Below are 21375 nucleotides of genomic sequence, written 5' to 3'. Positions count from 1 at the left end.
CTTTTCCAGTTGCTGTTTGTTTGCTGTAGAGGGAAAGCTAAAGATGGAGACGACTGTTCACTGAACATTGAGAGAGGGAGAAATGGAGGAAATGTGTGCGAGTGCTTGTTTTCTCTTAAGGGATGCAGTGTTTGCAATGTACAGCGCACTTTTATCGTATATGGTAATAAGATGCGCCTTGCGTCCGCAGCATATATTAACGCTGGCATTTTAAATATTTATTAGAAATAATCTGAACTTCACAGGGGATATTGAGCATATGTATCTCAGACACTTACTGCGTAAGAGACGTTATTAGTAAGCTCCAGGGATACTACTTAAGGGTTGGACACAGCCGAATGTTGCCAACGTTTTATGAGGCAATCCCTGAAAATAAGAAACATTTGGGCTCTGCGTATCTTCCAATAAAATACATTGTTTTGTATATAAAGTTTATGTGTCAAACAATTAAGAGAGAAAAAAAAGAGACACAAATCAAATAATCCACAACCTTTAATAAAAAAGCTATATACATTTATAAAGCATACGACAGAAATTCTACACAGAATGAGCTGATAATATATACATCATTTATTTTTTTATTTTTTTTGTAAATACAGCATAGTGCAAATATTTTCATTTACTTTTTCAACTTGGCTGACTTTGGTTTATAAACTTGCTACAAGTATTGGCAACATAAGTTACTTTTAAATCAAATGGAAGCAAGGGTGCTAAACATGTGGCTCTCCAGCTGTTATGGAAGTACACATCCCAGTATGCCCTGCCACAGTTTTTCTATTGGGGATTGGTAAAACGGTGACAGTGCTTGCTGGGGTGTATAGTTCCACAACAGCTGTACAGCTGCTTGTTGAGCATCCCTCAAACTGAACACAGACAACTAAAATAGCCTTATGTAAATAGATATTTAACACATTAGTCATGTTAACAACGAGACTGGAACAAAGGTATGAGAAGCTGTGGTACTCCCGCTGATACAAGCCCCACAAGTCCAGTTAGCTGGAGGACAACTGTCATGCTGGGAATTGTAGTATCACACCAGTTAGAGAGCAACAGGCTGCTAAAGTCTGCTTCACAACTCATCTGTGCATTGAGTGGTGGTAACACAAGTTTCTCAATACTAGTGTCCAGTGTATGGCCTCAGACACAACAAAGCTTTGCTGAATAGCTGCTACAGTGACTAGGAGATGCTCAAATTTCACAGTGGTTCCAAACAGGTTTAGTGAACTGGCTCTAAAAGTTGTACAATTTTTAATAAATTCTCATACCTTAAATAGGCTTTAAACAAACACCTAAAAAACAACCCCCCCTTCCCCCACAAGCTATACTCTGCAAGGCAAAGTTTAAACCATTTTGTACGTTTTAATGACTACACTACATTATATAGTATTTTATTGGTTTACCATGCACATTTCAGCAGAGTAATATTTGCTGTGTGAATAAAAAAAAAAAAATACTATAATAGTAGAATTTAAGATTAACAAGAATTATTTTTTAGTTTATTTTAAAAGTCTATTTTAATTGTGAGCCCAGCCTAAAACTCACGATTGTTTTGTGAATGGATTTGAAACCCTCAAATCAACCAAATTCAAATTTTTTTGAATCAGTCAAATAATTGGTGCATCTCTAAAATAATTGTCAATATATATTTTCAGATAAAGTGTAAGACCAGCACTCACATTTAGTTTCAGTATAAAGCTTTACTCAGGTATAAGGCATATACAGGTCATGGCATGGTGGCAGATGCCCGACGACCGTTTCAACTGATCACTGTCACTTTTCCTCAGGGCGTCTATTTGGACTACTTTATCTGGCTTCTGATCGGTATGTGCAAAGCCACAGTGATCAGTTGAAAACGGTCGTCGGTCATCTGCCAACATGCCATGACTTTTACATGACTAAAGCTTTCTGAGGAAACTGAATGCGAGTGCTGGTCATACACTAAGGGGGGGTATCCTATCAGCAGCAGTAATTTACCGCTGCTAATAGGTACGTCGGGGGCTAGCCTACTTAGCTAGCCCCAATGCCGGCACTTATCGTGGATTATGCTTCAGGTGCCTCAGGCATATGTGTTTTTGCGCAATTGCAGGTTTATTTTCGGCCGATGAAAAACGGACCCTAATTGGATACCACATAAATGATTATCGGTCATTAATCTCAATATCTGCCCGTTTTCTCCCACTGAAAACGATTGCGAATTAATAGGATAACCCGCTTTATCTGAAATGGATGAGGTGAGCGTTCTATACACACACCGTTATGTCCGGTTAATTAATCCTGTCCAGTTTTTAAAAAAAAAAGACTTATCAAACTGTGAAAAGACTTCAAGATGGCAGCTATTTCACTTACCACACACAAGAATATTCATTCAATTGTGGTGTTAATTTTTTATGAATTTTAAGATACACACAATAGTAAATTAAACTTATTTAACACCTTAGGTATTTCACAAACACTATAATACTTTGTTAACTTTCTGTCTAAAGGTAGCAAAGATTACAGATTGTTGGCAAGTAAAATTATTAGATTTACATCAAACTTGAAGCAAGAATTTAAACCAAATGCAAGATTTCCTTGCATAAAGTAAAATATGTAAAGGCAACTTCACAGAAAACACTTTTACATTTTAAACAATAAATGGAGTATTTCTAGATAAAACTCAATGAATGCTACAATAAGGTGAATTTTCTATTAATGAAATTATTGCTGATTTGTTTTCAAGAAGCAACAGAGCAAACCTGTCAACCAAATATGTGGAAGAGATTTTAATTGCCAGCAAGTGACTGAATGTAAGAGAATCCGATGATCTAACCTGTCTGATAAAATGCGCAGTTTAGAAGTAGTTATTTTGAACGTAATTGTTGGCTAAAAACATTGAAAGCCATAAATTAATTTCTATTCTATTTACACATTTGCTAATTGTGTTCTACAAGGTATCTTCCAGAAAAATGAGCGACAGGTACGACCATCTTCAACAATAACATTATGCCACTGTGCAGAATAATGCTAAGATAACACTGGCCAGAAGAATGAAAGTGTATAGTCCTCGAAGATAAAATTGACATTGTATGCCCTTTATAATTTTAGAAGGGAAATCCATCATGGCAAAGAGAATAATAATCTATACACACACAAAGCCTCAGTTATTATTTACTTCACAGTCTGTTTCTTTAAGGACAAAGGGGCAGATGTATTAACCTGGAGAAGGCATAAGGAAGTGATAAACCAGTGATAAATGCAAGGTGATAAACACACCAGCCAATCCGCTCCCATATGTAAATTAACAGTTAGGAGCGGATTGGCTGGTGCATTCACTGCTTTATCACTGGTTTATCACTTCCTTATGCCTTCTCCAGGTTAATACATCTACCCCAAAAACTCCCTTGGACCTAAAAACCCTGAAATTATTTGGTGACAATTGTTTAGCGTTTACAACTTTTAGGCCACTGTAGACAATGAGACAAATGTAGTTAAGCCTGGAGAAGTGATAATGCAGCGATAAAGAAGTGATAAGTGGAAGGTGATAACGCTCCAGCCAATAAGCTTCTGTAATTTTTCAAACCAGTAATGATTGGCTGGTGCGTTATCACCTTCCACTCATCACTTCTTTATCTTATCTCTTCTTTATCACTGTTTTATCACTTCTCCAGCATCTGCCCCCAAGTTCACTAAAGCTTTGAGATGTTATAAAAAATGATTACATATGCAGAGCAACATTTATTGTAGTATGTTACATAGCATACTGTATCTTGGTGACTGTTGTCTTACTCTAATGTATTGCCAAAAATGGGTGGACAATTAGCGGCCCTCAAGCTGCTGTTGAACTACACATTCCAGCACGCCATGCTACAGTTTTAAAATGCCCTCATAGCAAATCTGATGCAGGGCACGCTGGGATGTGTAGTCTCACAGTGACTGGTGGACGCTAATTGCCCATGTCTGGCCTAAAAGGTCAGTTCTCACTTCTAAATGGAAATGTTATTGCAATTTGTTCTGGGAACACATTTTTGAAATCATAGTTTTTAAAACATTATTGTACCTTTAATAATGCAAGAGATTTCAAAGGAAAGTAAACAATACACCTAGTGCATATATCTGCAACACTACCAAACGCTGAGATCCAGAAAAATAAATAAGTGATAGATTCCCTTTAAACACATTGCACTTATCATTTATATGTTTCCTAGCAATCAGCCTAAAATGTAAGTAAATTGAATTAAATGTTTGCAATGAATACATTGTGCTCACAAATACTAAAGAATATTCAAAACGGCACGTTTAATGAAGTGACAAATGCACTTTTATCTTTACAAGGCAATCACAGACTGCAAATATTAATAAGGCTGTGTGGACAAAAAAACAGCACAGAGTCCACTTCTGGCATAATTATAGGATACCTTTCCAGGGAGCAGAAAACTGGTGTGTCTAACATAACTGAGACTTGTAAGAAGTATTAGGGGTAAGGGGCAAACACCAACTATCACATTGCTTTCCCTTTTCTTTTGCAGAAATATTTAATCACAGATCAAAGTGCTGTTGTCCAGCTTGTACTTAAGCTGGTTACACACTTTTATGATCACTCTGCCGATTGGGTTAACGCTCCCGATTAGCAGAACAGTATGTCCCCAGCTTGACCTGCTGTCAGCTTTCTGCAAGGCGAGCCCATACACACTGTACTAGAAATAGCTCAATGTGTATGTGGTTCTATGAGATTGGGAGGTCTGCCCGACAAATATTAAACAGCACATAAGATGCGACCTCCCAATACAGACCATTGCAGTGGTGTTATTAGCCGATTATCAGCTCATGCAACGGACCTGCACACATACCTATACAATTGTCAGCCCCTTCACACAATATCAGGTGATTGGGCCATTGATTGTATAGATGTGTACCCAGCTTTACTATCAACAGCCGATGCAACCAAGAATTCCTTACACACAAACCATCTTGATGTCTATGGCCAGCAAACGTCATTATTTTGGTGGCTATTTAGTTCATATTAGTAGGTCATCCTAGAGCAACATGGGCCTGATCATCACATAGTGTAAGCTTATTTCTAGAAAGAATGTTCCCCTTTCAGAATTTAAGCTGGAGTAAAAGAATATTACAGCATACTAAAAATAAGAGAGAGGGAGGGAATTAATGAAACTGAAAGGGACGTTAATCTTTCTATAGACTTTTTGAAACTGGATATTTAGACACAGTGGGTTGTGATGTCGTCACTTCAGTATTCATTAGGAAAACTTACTATTAGTGACCCTTACTGTAACTACTACACATATTAGCAGTCATGTCAGACATATGTAGTCAATATATTTAAACTTGGCCTACGGACTGGTGCTTTATGTGGTCACAATATCACAATTTATAGTAGGTGACACCATATATCGATCAGATATATAATCTCAGGTTTGATTCAAACCTCAAACATTTTTGCAGCTAATATATGTAGAGATCAGAGAACAGTTTTCTAAAGGCGAGTGTCATTTATCTCTAACCTTTCCCCCCACAGCCTTATTTTCCACTTCAGATAAATAATACACTGCTATGAAACATCACTTCATCCTTTTTGCTTTTAGGCATCTTCCACGGGACATGGTTGCTGCTCAGCTTCATAATGGACAGTCCTCTTCTTATAATGAAATCGTAATACTGGTACTTGAAGCTGGCAAACAGCTTATACACCATGCAGATAACATTTAAGATCCTACCGCTATATTGATAGATACACAAAACCTGCAGCAATCATGGAAGAGCACACGCTTTACTGGATGATTATTTTTCGTCCTATCCGTGCTCCACCAAAAATAAATAGTCTCGTATCAATCCCTGGAGCCGGGACAAAATTCTGCACGCCATAAAATGTACTAATCAAATAATGATGCCTTCCATTTTTACATGTTTCCAGAACAAGTTTGCGTGTTGTTACTCAGTAACATAGTGCAAGCTTTTCCAACATCAGAGAAATTCTTCTCCTCGCACATGAATAACATGCTGAAGCGTCTAGTCTCCATGTGGTTTTTCTGTGGGCCCCTGTAATGGAAGGAGAAGAAAATCACATTACGTTTCATTATTTGGACCAAGCAGTTAAGTGCAGAAGGGAGGGAGAGAAGAAAGGAAGGCAAGAAGAGAAGTGGGTTAAACTACAAGTCCCAGCATACTCTGGAACAGTTTTGCTATAGGGAATGCTAAAAATGTGGCAGGGCATGCTGGAATATGTACTTGCACAACAGCTGGAGAGCCATAGGTTGGCCAGACGTGCACTAGAGCTTCTCTATCAGCAGGAGGCTACAAAGGTTTATTTACCATCATAGGTTAAATAAATATATCTATCAATTACAGAAACATCTAAGCATGTGTAGGGTTAATGTCATTAGAGAAAAATCAAATGTGATGTAAGATTACCGGTGGGATCACTGCAGATGAAATGTTAATGGCTTTTCACATGGTAAAATTACGACCAAGGCCGATAAATCTTTGCAAGTATAAACGTATATTTAAGTCTGCTTAATATAGCAGCCATGTGCAGCAGTGCACAACTACATATACAAAGATCAGCTTTAATGGTCCAGGGCTAAGGCTCGCTGTACGCAATACTCAAACAGTCCTTTGTAAATCTCAGAGGAAAGCTTGGATGTGGAAACCCACATGGCTCAGTTGTTACCTGCAGGTCAGCACTGACAGTACCAATGTATTTTGGAGAAGTTGCCAATACATAAAATGCAGTCCTATACAGCTTACATTGAACAAATCAGTACTGACATGAGGGTAGACCCAAGATAGGCTACCACAGATAAAGGATTAAAAGAAAAAGGCCCCTTTGTTTTTTTAGGCCCTATAGTTTATATAACATGATCAGGAAAACCACACAATTCATTATTGTACTTTATAGGGTTTCACCAATAGGGGTTGACATAACCATGGAAAAGATTATTTATTGTTAACATGGGTACTGTTTTTAAATGAATATGATATATATATGTATTGATATTAATTTGCTATCAGAAGAAACACATGGAGAAATTTTGTATCATGTCTAAAGCAGTTAAAAATAATGTTCTTCTGTTACACAAACACATTACGAAATATAAAAAAAACATACATTTGGTCATCAGGCGTTTGTTAAGTATATACTTTGGTATATTATAATAAATAAAACGGATGATTACCATTGCTAGCTGTCGACCTATGTTTCCAACAGTTACACCCCCAGAGAAGAATATGCAAGGCAGCCAGGAACGAATGTACAGGAAGTCTGGAGAGGTGTATCTGAAAAAAACAAATGACAGAAAAGTTCTAAGTACAAGTAAGCTGCATCGGATGTAAAACTAGCAGCCCAGCAGTATACAAGCAAAAGTTCTCACACTACTCCTGCCTGCACCAAAAGAAGAGAAACCAATTTATTGGAACCAGAGACCACTATTACTCAAATCCAAATCCTACAATACACACGTTCAAAATGAAATTAACTGAAAGTTTTTGAAAACAAAAAATAATGGTCACCATATTTAAATTGGCAGATAAGGAAGGTATGTTATACTTTGGAAATAATAAATTGAGTGCCCACGAAACGTCAGATTAAACAAGGAAGGTTGCTGAACCTTCCAGTGTGAGCTGGCTCCTTATTTATTGACATTGGCCCTCATTCCGAGTTGATCGCTCGCTAGCTACTTTTAGTAGCCGTGCAAACGCATAGTCGCCGCCCACGGGGGGAGTGTATTTTCGCTTTGCAAGTGTGCGAACGTGTGTGCAGCCGAGCGGGACGAAAACTTTTTTTGCAGTTTCTGAGTAGCTCTGGACTTACTCAGCCCCTGCGATCACTTCAGTCTGTTTGGTCCCGGAATTGACATCATACACCCGCCCTGCAAACGCTTGGACACGCCTGCGTTTTTCCAAACACTCCCTGAAAACGGTCAGTTGACACCCACAAACGCACTCTTCCTGTCAATCTCCTTGCGATCGGCTGTGTAAATGGATTCTTTGTTAAATCCATCGCCCAGCAACGATCCGCTTTGTACCCGTACGACGCGCCTGCGCATTGCGGTGCATACGCATGTGTAGTAGCCTGTTCGCTGCGCTGCGAAAAATGGCAGCGAGCAATCAACTCAGAATGACCTCCATTGTTTGGTTAGATAGCAACAGGCACTGGTGACACTATATCAAGGAGTGGCGGCTAAATATATTTGGCTGAATTAGGAGTCGGACAAAAAGCAGCTGCAAGTGCGAACGTCCAAGGTAGCCAAATTTACAGCCTTATACTAATGCAAGTATCTGTGTAGAAGGCCACAATGCCCACTGTTTTCCTTCCACAGATGCAACCATAATGATTAGTATCGCACTTACACCTACCCAATACTGAGTGGAAAATATCGGTCTCAAACAGGCTCCTGGACATATAGCTTACATTTACCAGACTTGCAGTAAAAGAATCAGGTTTTACCATAAAGTAGAATGAGCGATGAAAACTAGGATTTGTACAATTTGTATACTTTAGTTATTAATCAATAGGTACCGTAGATACTTGAGTATAAGCTGACTTTTTCAGCACTTTTTTTTGTGCTGAAAAAGCCCCCTCGGCTTATACTCGAGTCAGTGGTAAGGAGGGATACAGAGGGCACAGCGCGCGCCTCTACTGTGTCCCTCCTGCGTCTCCGGCGGGTCTATTAAATGAAGTACCCTTTCATGAGCTCCGATTGGCTCACGAACCGGCACTTAATTTAACAGACCCGCCGCCGGAGACGCAGGAGGGACACAGAAGAGGCGCTCGCTGTGCGCTCCGCGCGTCCCTCCTTCACAAGACAGTGGGGGAGCGGGGAGGGTAAGTTGTACCTGGCACTGGGGGAGCATATTTGGCACTTGGGGGGAAAGGGGGGGCATATGTGGCACTGAGGGGGCATATCTGGCAGTATGAGGGCATATCTGGCACTGTGGGGGAATATCTGGCACTGTGAGGGCATATCTGGCACTGTGGGGGCATATCTGGGCTGTGTACGGCTAGAGCTGCATTTCCCACTCTAGGCTTATACTCGAGTCAATAAGTTTCCAAGGTTTTTGTGGTAAAATTAGGTGCCTCGGCTTATATTCAGGTCGATTTATACTCGAGTATATACGGTATTTAAATATCTAGTAACTTCTAGCAAACCAGCAGAAATCATAATATGGTAGATTTTAAAATAGTACTGCTGTAGTTGCAATATACATAACATATTACTTACTGGTACACTCCATTGTAGACAAGGAACTGTGTTATGAGTGTTGCAAGAAATGCTATTGTAATTCCGAGCCCCAGTCCACTGCGGGAACGGTCAAAGGTCCACCACAGACCCAAAGACAAGGCTGCCAGTGTCAAGGAAAGCTGAACGTTATTTGCAAAATCCAGTTTCTGGTGGAATTTAAAGTTAAGGAATATGCAGAGTCCATATAAAAAAAGGAGAACTTTAGCAGATGGAAACATACATATAATAAAGATCACATAAGTTATTTAAATATATTCACAGTTCACAACTACAATTTTTTTTTTTTTTAAATACTGTTCCTGTATACTACCCACCCCCGCACCGCCACCCCTTGAATAATTTCTAGATAATGCATATTGAATTCTGAGTGCTCGTAAAAAGAAAGACAAAATGGATAATCTGTGGTCTCATAATGCTGGCTTTGACTTTCTACTGTAGTTATACACACCATGATAAAATACTTGCATACTTATTGCCCTTGCGGTCCATGCACACACAGTTCAATGCCCTGAATTGCGACATGATGCAGAAGGGGACGGGGCATGATACACCGCACTTCTCGTCATAAAGCTCTGTGTGCTCCATTACAATAGAATGCAGCACACTTTCCATAAATGTTTTTTAATATTTCATATAGTAAATCATCTACAATAACAAACAGGTGCAATTATGTATTTTTGAAAAAAAACTTTCAGCAACACACTTTGAAGGATACAGCACTAGCATGGTTAATTCCAACAAAAACAGCTATGCATCTCATGACGCTGGCCCATTCCCTCTTGAATTTGTGTGGTTCTCCAAGATGACTGTCAATGCAGGGATAAAGAAGGCCAACAACAGCTGGGAAAGAAAAAGTATAGATTTAGTACAGATTTTGTAAATAACGTTCACAATACTCACTAAAACTATATGGAGTGACCCACATGGAAGAAAGCGATCACTGTTGACATGTTTTTGGGGCAACAATGCATTTCTCAGCATACATTATTCCTGGTGCTAAATGTAGCTGCTTCCAAAGATGGCAGCCAATCGATATTTTACAGCAACAATAGTTTGTAGAACTCTCCATATATAGTAACATATAGAGCATACGTTGTATTTATTAATACTTATTTGGCCACTAAGTACGGTTTGTTGGCTTGAAAACATTTTATTATATAGTTAAATCACAATGTGGGGCTTTGGACACAAATACACTATTCCAGTGGTTCTCAAACTCGGTCCTCAGGACCCCACACAGTGCATGTTTTGCAGGTAACCCAGCAGGTGCACAGGTGTATTAATTGCTCACAGACACATTTTAAAAGGTCCACAGGTGGAGCTAATTATTTCACTTGTGATTCTGTGAGGAGACCTGCAAAACATGCACCGTGTGGGGTCCTGAGGACCGAGTTTGAGAACCTGTGCACTATTATAATAGAAATCAGCTGCAAACCATTCTCCTCCCTCTCTATCTTGTGTCTACAGCAGGGATGGGGAACCTTCGGCCCTCCAGCTGTTGTTGAACTACACATACCAGCATGCCTTGCTACAGTTTTGCTATTTGGCCATGCTAAAACTGTTGCAGGGCATGCTGGGATGTGTAGTTCAACAACAGCTGGAGGGCCGAAGGTTCCCCATCCCTGGTCTACAGCTTTGCGCCTTAGGGAGGATGCTAATTAGATGTCTCTGGTTATCTCTCCTGTGGGCTGAGAGATATGTGACCATGTAACCCTTTGCAAGTCTGCACATGCTCAATCTGTTACAGGGAAGAATGCATAGACAAAGGGGAAGACACATAATAAATATTTTGTATCAATTTATAGAAAAGCTCAAACTTTGAAAGGGTATATTGCTGCTGCAACAATGAAACATGAAGGGTTATCATCAAAGAATGAGCTGTTCATTCAACAAATAAACAAAAAGGTGTTGGCTTTTAATTTTTTTTAAAGGGGATAATATGTATTTATTTATTTATTGTGCAAAATCCCTAAAAATTACCACTCCTTATCACTACGTATCATAGTGATTCAGAAATGTTCTTCAGGGGTATATATCATAGCAGACATGGGGGGGGTCATTCTGACCCGTTCGCTCGCTGCTTTTTGTCACAGCCGAGCGAACGGGTCCCTACTGCACATGCGCCCTAGTGCGCCAACGCATGCCAGACGGCTGAAGGCCGTAGCAGGGATGCGATCGGCTCTGCCTGATTGACAGGCAGAGGCGCTCGCTGGGCGGAACGGCGGCGTTTGCCCGCCGTTTTGTGTGAGCAGCCTGGCCAAACCGAACGGGGGGCGGGCCACAGTGGCTGCGGGTAGGGGAGCGAAGAGTAGCTCTCTGCCAGCACGCAAATGCTGCGCTGGCCGGGAGCTACTCTTGAACTGCAAAGGCATTGCCGCTGTCCGATGCCTTTGCACTTCTGTGGTGGGGCCGGCACTGACATGCGGGGCGGACTAGCCCTGTGCTGGGCGTCCACCCGCATGTCAGTGTGAATGATCGTAGCTGTGCTAAATTTAGCACAGCTACGATCAACTCGGAATGACCCCCATGGACTCTTGAAAATCAGTTGTGGCAATGACTGAAAAGTAAACAGATTGATTGTGCAGTCACTTTACTTCCATGTTTGGACTTGGTTGTGCCATGTGCGCATGCGTCAGCAGTGGTTACTGGAGAGGGAACCATCAAATCCCTTTCTGAAACAAACTGCAAAGATGTAGGCCATAGCTAACAAGGCCATTGTAATGGACTGTGGTATAATGCATCAGTTTGCCTAAAGCGAGAGATAACTATGCATTAGGTAAAATCATGCAAAAACTAGTTTCTACATGATTTATGGAGAAATTTACATCAATAAATAGACCTAATTGAGTATGAGCAGTCGCAACAGGTACACAAAAGTAGAGGTGACTGCTCTTAAGAAATTAAAATCACATCATTCATATCGTTTGAAAAAGAAAGTAAAACCAAACATTGCAACTTTCTTTTTTAGCAACCCTGAGCAATACTATGTGGTTAACAAATACAGAATAAAAGAATAAGGACTAAGCAATTTAACCATTTCAGGAAATACATATACAAACAAAATAAAAATAAAAAACATTATGTGCTGATTCATAGCTGGGAGAGAAGCAAAAAACAACAAAAAAAACCTAAACCATGTTGCGCTGCCTGCTGATAGGGCAGATTTAAAATGTGTAGAAAGATTTTGATTTGCTATGTGGAGTATGGACATGCCACTCTCAGTGAAAAATAAAGCTGACCAACATGCTACATGCAAAAACAGCCAGTATTCACCCAGCATGTCAAAAACACGAACAAACAAAAACACACATTTAACTTTACCACCCCTTGCATTGCAACATTGTTTTCCCAGGTAAAAAGTTACTTGCTTTTCCTTTTTTTATTTTTTGCTCCAGCTGTGAATCGGTACCCAAATATCTCACAATTAAACTGTAGCTTAATAGGTGCTAAGTAGGAAATCAATACAACCAACTGTAGTTGCACTGAACATATATAGCTGCAGAACACCTTTGTTATATATTACTGCAGAACACCTTTGTTAAGTTTCTCTTTTATCAGACAAGAACTCTTTTAATCACTTCTGACCTCCATCATTGCTTAAAAAAAAAACAGTAGACATTTATCTCAGTAGGAAATTATCAAACGATAGGTCTGTCAATACATGTATTAGGATTGGCCCTTCACAGATAAAACTCTAAACTCTATATATAATTTGGGAGTGACTTTGCGGATATCCTTTCTTGCTTTCGTTATTGCTGACACACATATGGTGTGCTTGGCAGACAGATATTTCTCCTGAACACTTCCTTATTTTCGTTTCTCGAGCAGTGGCATGTTACATGTGACAGCCAATGAGGTCTGAGTCAGACGGCTCACCAGTTTAGGGGGTGGCCAATGAGAAAAGAAACAGATTACACCACTTCCTGTGATATCCAGAGTATGCCAAGCACGCGTCTGCAATGAAAAGGAGCTGTTCTAATCCTGATATAGGATTTCTGCCTAGTGGTTGTACAGAAGGACATAATGTTTATTTTAAGGCATTTCTACAGGATAATGATCTAGGATTAGTCATACTCCAGACAGAATGTGTTGAAATAAGTATTGTACACCTTTGTATAACTTCTTATTGCATGAATTGTAGCAATGAATACGACTGAAGTATATTGCCACTTAATAGATGCACTGCAGACAATAGAGTAAGCTGGGCATTAAACATATGCTACCTGCCCAACCAGTCCACTGCTATCAGATATATTTCTGAATATTTATAAGGACTACTAAGCATAAAATTCAACCTGCGTATATAAACAAACTTCAAATAACATTCACAAACGTATATATGTAAAGGTTCCTATACACTGATAGGACTTGAGATACATTACAATATTTTGCTATGTACAAACTACAAGCTGGTCTACCTGTAGTACCCTTCAGTGGCATTAGGGCACACAGAGGTCTATTTAGTAAGCCTTGGATGGAGATAAAGTACCAGCAAATCAGTTCCTCACTGCCATGTCACAGGCTGTGTTTGAAAAATGACAATTAGGAGCTGATTGGCTGGTACTTTATCTCCATCCAAGGCTTACTAAATAGACCTCTGTGTGCCCTAATGCCACTGAAGGGTACTACAGGTAGACCAGCTTGTAGTTTGTACATAGCAAAATATTGTAATGTATCTCAAGTCCTATGTACAAACTACAAGCTGGTCTACCTGTAGTACCCTTCAGTGGCATTAGGGCACACAGAGGTCTATTTAGTAAGCCTTGGATGGAGATAAAGTACCAGCAAATCAGTTCCTCACTGCCATGTCACAGGCTGTGTTTGAAAAATGACAATTAGGAGCTGATTGGCTGGTACTTTATCTCCATCCAAGGCTTTAGTGAATAGACCCCACAGTCACATGCTTTTTGGTTAATAAAAACTATATTGAATCCATAAGCTTTTCAAACAGGTATGATAATGTTTTTAAGCTAGCATCAAATTTCCAATATGGCAAAGGCACATTATCAATGACTGATAAGAAGTTTACTGTACATAGGAAAAATATCGTGCACCATGATCACACTTCAGTAATGAAACTCCTGACATGTTTGGTATGAAATCCTACTGTAAGGCTACAACATATTTGGCCACATTCTATCCCTAGTTACACATGATAGTCTGAAGCTCTATAAACAGAAATGATAGGTCTATAGCATCAGGGATACCACTAGGACAGTGATGGCTAACCTTGACACTCCAGCTGTTGTTGAACTACACATCCCAGCATGCCCTGCATCAGTTTTCGCAAGGCCAAATAGCAAAACTGTAGCAGGGCATGCTGGGATGTGTAGTTCAACAGCAGCTGGAGTGTCAAGGTTACCATCACTGCACTAGAACAACAGGTTATCATCACAAGGCTTCACGTTACAGTTTACTTCTGCTAACCAATCGCTTGATGAATAGCATCCCCCAGAATCATCATCATCAGTGACTGCATTGCAGGAAAACCTAAATAACCAAATTACAAAGCCCCAGCATTCTGCTAGACCAGACTGGGACTTGTAGTTCCACAACAGCTGTACCCGACAGGTTTCCTTAGATACAAAAGAAATCCATATAAATATCAGGCTAGCAGGGATGCCTAGACATCCACAACTGGATTACTACAGGTTGCCCAAGTCTGATTGCAAGCTCAGTCCAGATACATCATTGCCAGCACATGCCAACAGTTGTCTATGATAGGCCAGCAATGGCATTATGATACTTACCAGCTGCTGTGCCACAACAAGGTGGGACCCACCAAGCGGAAGAAAAGATGGTAGCAATGACCTCTTCCGGAAATAGGGTCACATTCCTCTGGATTTGGAGAAGATTAAGCACCAAGGCAAGAAAAGCACCAACAGCAAAGAGGACCAGGCTTCTCCGGATCAGGCTGCGGCCCTGGCTGCTGGCTAAGGTGCTATAGGCTAAGCTGATATGAGAGTTTAGCGAGGACATGGCTGCTCCAGCTCTCTGTGTTAGCCAAATGCTTATCTTTGTGCCCTTCTTGTCTATCTGTCTGGCGCAAGAGCAACTCCAGCAGTGCTCCTCGAGCCTTGGCATTTGTTTATTAAGAGTTAACTGAAAGAAGAAAAAAAAAAAGTGAGACGAATAGTAGTACATGAAAAAAATGTAAACAAAGTTATTGCTTTCCATATAGGCAAACTATTATTATTCTTTTATAAATATAAAGTCCAATCAGTGAGCACTCATTGTTCTCCAATAACACTGTGATTTAGACAGAGCTTGTCTTAGGAAGTAGTAATTATCCTGTCATTGAGAGGTGTCAGCGGCTGACTGTGGACTTGTAAATCTCAGAATTTAAGCCATAGCACATGAACTAGACTTTTATACCTGTAAAGTTTCAGTCACTCAGTGTCAGACTCATAAATGGCCATTTTTATTTAAGCAGTTCATGTCACAGGTTGCTGAAAACATGATGTACTATAGGACAAGTAGCATGACGTACTATAGGACAGGTACTATGATGCGAATGATGTACTGTAGGACAGGTACTACGATGTACTGTAGGACAGGTACTACGATGTACTGTAGGACAGGTACTACGATGTACTGTAGGACAGGTACTACGATGTACTGTAGGACAGGTACTACGATGTACTGTAGGACAGGTACTACGATGCACTGTAGGACAGGTACTACGATGCACTGTAGGTCGGACAGGTAGCATGATGTACTGTAGGACAGGTAGTACCACACTCCTCCACTGCATACTATCATTCAGCTACTGTATGTGCAGCAGTCAATGAGTTCCATTATCAGAGTCACACCATTCAATTCCTCCAGATGTTAATAAACCACAGCTGCCCATTAACAAAACGACTATCCCACAGTCCAGCGTCACAGGCTATTCCCTGCTAGTGGTACACATATTATTGCTACTAGAGACACTACTAACAAATAATTATGTTTATCAAGTGGTGCCATTTGCAGCAGGGTCACCCTTCTGCTAGCAGCACAAACAATTGTATGAGGGTTGTATCATACTAGGCACATCCCTATCTCAAAAACACAAAGGCTTTGCGTATACAGCTATATAACATGCACCACTGCTGCAAAATCCGTATAGCCTCTGATCCTTAGATGCCCTCTTAAAGCCAGTTCCAGCAGGCAGAGCACTTACTGTTCTCTATGGCATGGCCCAGCTGTGGAACATTGGTGCCCACATCATGACATTCCTGCACAGCACACAGGGAACATACTGCACCCAGTACCTGCCAATCTCTACCCTATGGCTGCCCAGCTAGGCTCTGTGTGGCACAGTTACAGCACTGATATGAATGCCAGCCAGAGGCATGCCACTTAGCCTGTAGCCACCTAGAGCTCACCTCATTGATGCAATGGGTGTAATATGTGCCAGTAATATGCCAAGCAGTGACCACCCCGTCCCATGCCCGTACACAGCCGCTGCCGTCCCTGGTGCCCACAGTATGCCCCTCTCACCCTGCAGCAGCGCTGTGCACTCCGGGGTCTCTGGCGGAAGCCGGGAACCGTCAGCACTTGGTAAACTTTTGCCCCTTTATCCACCCCGGTGTGTCCTTCTCTGCCGGCACCGAGCTCTGCGCCGTACTATGTACGTGCGGCTGCGGCTGCGGCTGGCTCCCGCCCCCGCCCCCGCCGCCGCTCTGTCCTCCGATGCCCCGCTCCCCCCGCCCCCTGTGAGTCAGACGGAGGAGAGCGAGGGGAGGGGGCTGCAGCTGCCCTGACCGAAAACAACATGAGTGTCTGGTGAGGCGCCGGCAGCCAATCAGCTGCGGGCTGCCCATATGACGTAGCGGACACACCACACACACCTTTTCCTCAGCAGCAGCGGCACACAGCCGCCAGCCGGGGAGGGGGAATCACGGGGACCGGGGGACGCCCTGCGGGTTCTGGCTGCAGGCGGGCGGCGCTGGGATAGGAAGAGAAGATGTGACTTCCCGCCGTATTCTGAGAGCCGTTTCCCTCTTCGCTGGGTGCAGTGACCTGTGATGTCTGCTCACCGCGCTCTGCTCTCAGCAGTACTCCCAGCCCCCAGTGCTGTACTGCTAGGGGAAGCCGTGTGTTTAGGTCACCCATGTGCTTTTTTCGGCCAATCTGCATAATGAGCACCATCAACCATGATTATGTATTCATGAAGCTAGCTATCTCTTCTCAAATGGCTGGTCAGGAATTGCTGGCATGACCAGTGATTTAACTTCGGATTATTCAGCTGTGTGAACGATGCTGAAGTTAGCTTCTTATTCGGCCAGCTTCTTATTCACTTCTTATTCAAGCTCTAGCTTCTTATTCACTTCTTATTCGAACTCCAGCTTCTTATTCAGATCATTCAGTTTTGCAAGGGTTAATGAGTCTTGGGTAACAAATTTGACACCTGAAATCAACAGAGTAGGTTCCCTTACATATGACCCACTTGTATTTTGCCTGGCCCAACGCTGTTTTGGGCATGAAATACACTGGCAAAGTGGGCACACACCATATTTTGCCATTTTGAATAAGTAGCTGTAGTTTAGCAAGGGTTAACTAGTCTTGGGCCACAAATTTGACCCCCAAAAACAACAGAGGGTGGTCACTTACATATGAAGCAGTTGTATTTTGCCTGACCCAACGCTGTTTTGGGCATGAAATACACTGGCAAAGTGGGCACACACCATATTTTACCATTTTGAATAAGTAGCTGTAGTTTTGCAAGGGTTAACCAGTCTTGGGCCACAAATCTGACACCTGAAATCAACAGAGGGTGGTCACTTACATAAGACGCAGTTGTATTTTGCTTGGCCCAAAGCTGTTTTGGGCATGAAATACACTGGCAAAGTGGGCACACACACCATATTTTGCCATTTTGAATAAGTAGCTGTAGTTTAGCAAGGGTTAACTAGTCTTGGGCCACAAATTTGACCCCCAAAAACAACAGAGGGTGGTCACTTACATATGACGCAGTTGTATTTTGCCTGGCCCAACGCTGTTTTGGGCATGAAATACACTGACAAAGTGGGCACACACACCATATTTTACCATTTTGAATAAGTATCTGTAGTTTTGCAAGGGTTAACCAGTCTTGGGCCACACATTTGACCCTCAAAAACAACAGAGGGTGGTCACTTGCATGTGACCCAGTTGTATTTTTCCTGGCCCAACGCTGTTTTGGGCATGAAATACACTGGCAAAGTGGGCACACACACCATATTTTACAATTTTGAATAAGTACTGTAGTTTAGCAAGGGTTAACTAGTCTTGGGCCACAAATTTGACCCCCAAAAACAACAGAGGGTGGTCACTTGCATGTGACCCACTTGTATTTTTCCTGGCCCAACGCTGTTTTGGGCATGAAATACACTGGCAAAGTGGGCACACACACCATATTTTACCATTTTGAATAAGTAGCTCTAGTTTTGCAAGGGTTAACTAGTCTTGGGCCACACATTTGACCCCCAAAAACAACAGAGGGTGGTCACTTACATATGATGCAGTTGTATTTTGCCTGGCCCAACGCTGTTTTGGGCATGAAATACACTGGCAAAGTGGGCACACACACCATATTTTACCATTTTGAATAAGTAGCTGTAGTTTTGCAATGGTTAACCAGTCTTGGGCCACAAATCTGACACCTGAAATCAACAGAGGGTGGTCACTTACATATGACGCAGTTGTATTTTGCCTGGCCCAACGCTGTTTTGGGCATGAAATATACTGGCAAAGTGGGCACACACACCATATTTTGCCATTTTGAATAAGTAGCTGTAGTTTTGCAAGGGTTAACTAGTCTTGGGCCACACATTTGACCCCCAAAAACAACAGAGGGTGGTCACTTACATATGATGCAGTTGTATTTTGCCTGGCCCAACGCTGTTTTGGGCATGAAATACACTGGCAAAGTGGGCACACACCATATTTTACCATTTTGAATAAGTAGCTTTAGTTTTGCAAGGGTTAACCAGTCTTGGGCCACAAATCTGACACCTGAAATCAACAGAGGGTGGTCACTTACATATGACGCAGTTGTATTTTGCCTGGCCCAACGCTGTTTTGGGCATGAAATATACTGGCAAAGTGGGCACACACACCATATTTTACCATTTTGAATAAGTAGCTGTAGTTTTGCAAGGGTTAACTAGTCTTGGGCCACACATTTGACCCCCAAAAACAACAGAGGGTGGTCACTTACATATGATGCAGTTGTATTTTGCCTGGCCCAACGCTGTTTTGGGCATGAAATACACTGGCAAAGTGGGCACACACCATATTTTGCCATTTTGAATAAGTAGCTGTAGTTTAGCAAGGGTTAACTAGTCTTGGGCCACAAATTTGACCCCCAAAAACAACAGAGGGTGGTCACTTACATATGAAGCAGTTGTATTTTGCCTGACCCAACGCTGTTTTGGGCATGAAATACACTGGCAAAGTGGGCACACACCATATTTTACCATTTTGAATAAGTAGCTGTAGTTTTGCAAGGGTTAACCAGTCTTGGGCCACAAATCTGACACCTGAAATCAACAGAGGGTGGTCACTTACATAAGACGCAGTTGTATTTTGCTTGGCCCAAAGCTGTTTTGGGCATGAAATACACTGGCAAAGTGGGCACACACACCATATTTTGCCATTTTGAATAAGTAGCTGTAGTTTAGCAAGGGTTAACTAGTCTTGGGCCACAAATTTGACCCCCAAAAACAACAGAGGGTGGTCACTTACATATGACGCAGTTGTATTTTGCCTGGCCCAACGCTGTTTTGGGCATGAAATACACTGACAAAGTGGGCACACACACCATATTTTACCATTTTGAATAAGTAGCTGTAGTTTTGCAAGGGTTAACCAGTCTTGGGCCACACATTTGACCCTCAAAAACAACAGAGGGTGGTCACTTGCATGTGACCCAGTTGTATTTTTCCTGGCCCAACGCTGTTTTGGGCATGAAATACACTGGCAAAGTGGGCACACACACCATATTTTACAATTTTGAATAAGTACTGTAGTTTAGCAAGGGTTAACTAGTCTTGGGCCACAAATTTGACCCCCAAAAACAACAGAGGGTGGTCACTTGCATGTGACCCACTTGTATTTTTCCTGGCCCAACGCTGTTTTGGGCATGAAATACACTGGCAAAGTGGGCACACACACCATATTTTACCATTTTGAATAAGTAGCTCTAGTTTTGCAAGGGTTAACTAGTCTTGGGCCACACATTTGACCCCCAAAAACAACAGAGGGTGGTCACTTACATATGATGCAGTTGTATTTTGCCTGGCCCAACGCTGTTTTGGGCATGAAATACACTGGCAAAGTGGGCACACACACCATATTTTACCATTTTGAATAAGTAGCTGTAGTTTTGCAATGGTTAACCAGTCTTGGGCCACAAATCTGACACCTGAAATCAACAGAGGGTGGTCACTTACATATGACGCAGTTGTATTTTGCCTGGCCCAACGCTGTTTTGGGCATGAAATATACTGGCAAAGTGGGCACACACACCATATTTTGCCATTTTGAATAAGTAGCTGTAGTTTTGCAAGGGTTAACTAGTCTTGGGCCACACATTTGACCCCCAAAAACAACAGAGGGTGGTCACTTACATATGATGCAGTTGTATTTTGCCTGGCCCAACGCTGTTTTGGGCATGAAATACACTGGCAAAGTGGGCACACACACCATATTTTACCATTTTGAATAAGTAGCTGTAGTTTAGCAAGGGTTAACTAGTCTTGGGCCACAAATTTGACCCCCAAAAACAACAGAGGGTGGTCACTTACATATGACGCAGTTGTATTTTGCCTGGCCCAACGCTGTTTTGGGCATGAAATACACTGGCAAAGTGGGCACACACACCATATTTTACCATTTTGAATAAGTAGCTGTAGTTTTGCAAGGGTTAACCAGTCTTGGGCCACAAATCTGACACCTGAAATCAACAGAGGGTGGTCACTAACATATGACGCAGTTGTATTTTGCCTGGACCAACGCTGTTTTGGGCATGAAATACAGTACACTGGCAAAGTGGGCACACACACCATATTTTACCATTTTGAATAAGTAGCTGTAGTTTTGCAAGGGTTAACCAGTCTTGGGCCACACATTTGACCCCCAAAAACAACAGAGGGTGGTCACTTGCATGTGA

The 21375-nt window shown here is 41.7% G+C and overlaps 1 protein-coding gene across 3 annotated transcripts; it reads right to left on the bottom strand.

The window, feature by feature from the left end:
* Positions 1–474: 474 nt before the first annotated feature.
* INSIG1 (insulin induced gene 1) lies at positions 475–17337 on the bottom strand. Of its 3 annotated transcripts, none has more exons than XM_063921879.1 (6): positions 17261–17337; positions 14987–15338; positions 9952–10076; positions 9216–9382; positions 7170–7269; positions 475–6033 (listed from the first exon to the last, which is right to left on the bottom strand). In XM_063921879.1, exons 2-6 carry the CDS (start codon positions 15318–15320, stop codon positions 6004–6006), a joined length of 756 nt encoding a protein of 251 aa, XP_063777949.1. In that variant the 5' UTR covers positions 15321–15338; positions 17261–17337; the 3' UTR covers positions 475–6003. The 3 variants fall into 3 exon arrangements, with proteins under 3 accessions (XP_063777949.1, XP_063777948.1, XP_063777947.1); XM_063921878.1 differs by lacking the exon at positions 17261–17337 and adding an exon at positions 17072–17250; XM_063921877.1 differs by lacking the exon at positions 17261–17337 and adding an exon at positions 16722–16985.
* Positions 17338–21375: the final 4038 nt, after the last annotated feature.

Source organism: Pseudophryne corroboree, chromosome 5 (assembly GCF_028390025.1).
Source record: "Pseudophryne corroboree isolate aPseCor3 chromosome 5, aPseCor3.hap2, whole genome shotgun sequence".
NCBI classification, from domain to species: Eukaryota; Metazoa; Chordata; class Amphibia; order Anura; family Myobatrachidae; genus Pseudophryne; species Pseudophryne corroboree.
Note: the sequence above shows the minus strand (reverse complement) of the source record. Positions and strands in the feature narration are given on the sequence as shown.

Excerpts from the sequence above, each read along its gene's own strand:
- INSIG1 (XM_063921879.1), bottom strand. The coding sequence starts at position 15,320 with ATGCCAAGGCTCGAGGAGCACTGCTGGAGTTGCTCTTGCGCCAGACAG. Across the intron at positions 7,270-9,215 it reads GTCTACAATGGAGTGTACCA|ATACACCTCTCCAGACTTCC; the intron begins GTAAGTAATATG and ends TGTTTTTTTCAG. Across the intron at positions 6,034-7,169 it reads TAGGTCGACAGCTAGCAATG|GGGCCCACAGAAAAACCACA; the intron begins GTAATCATCCGT and ends CTTCCATTACAG.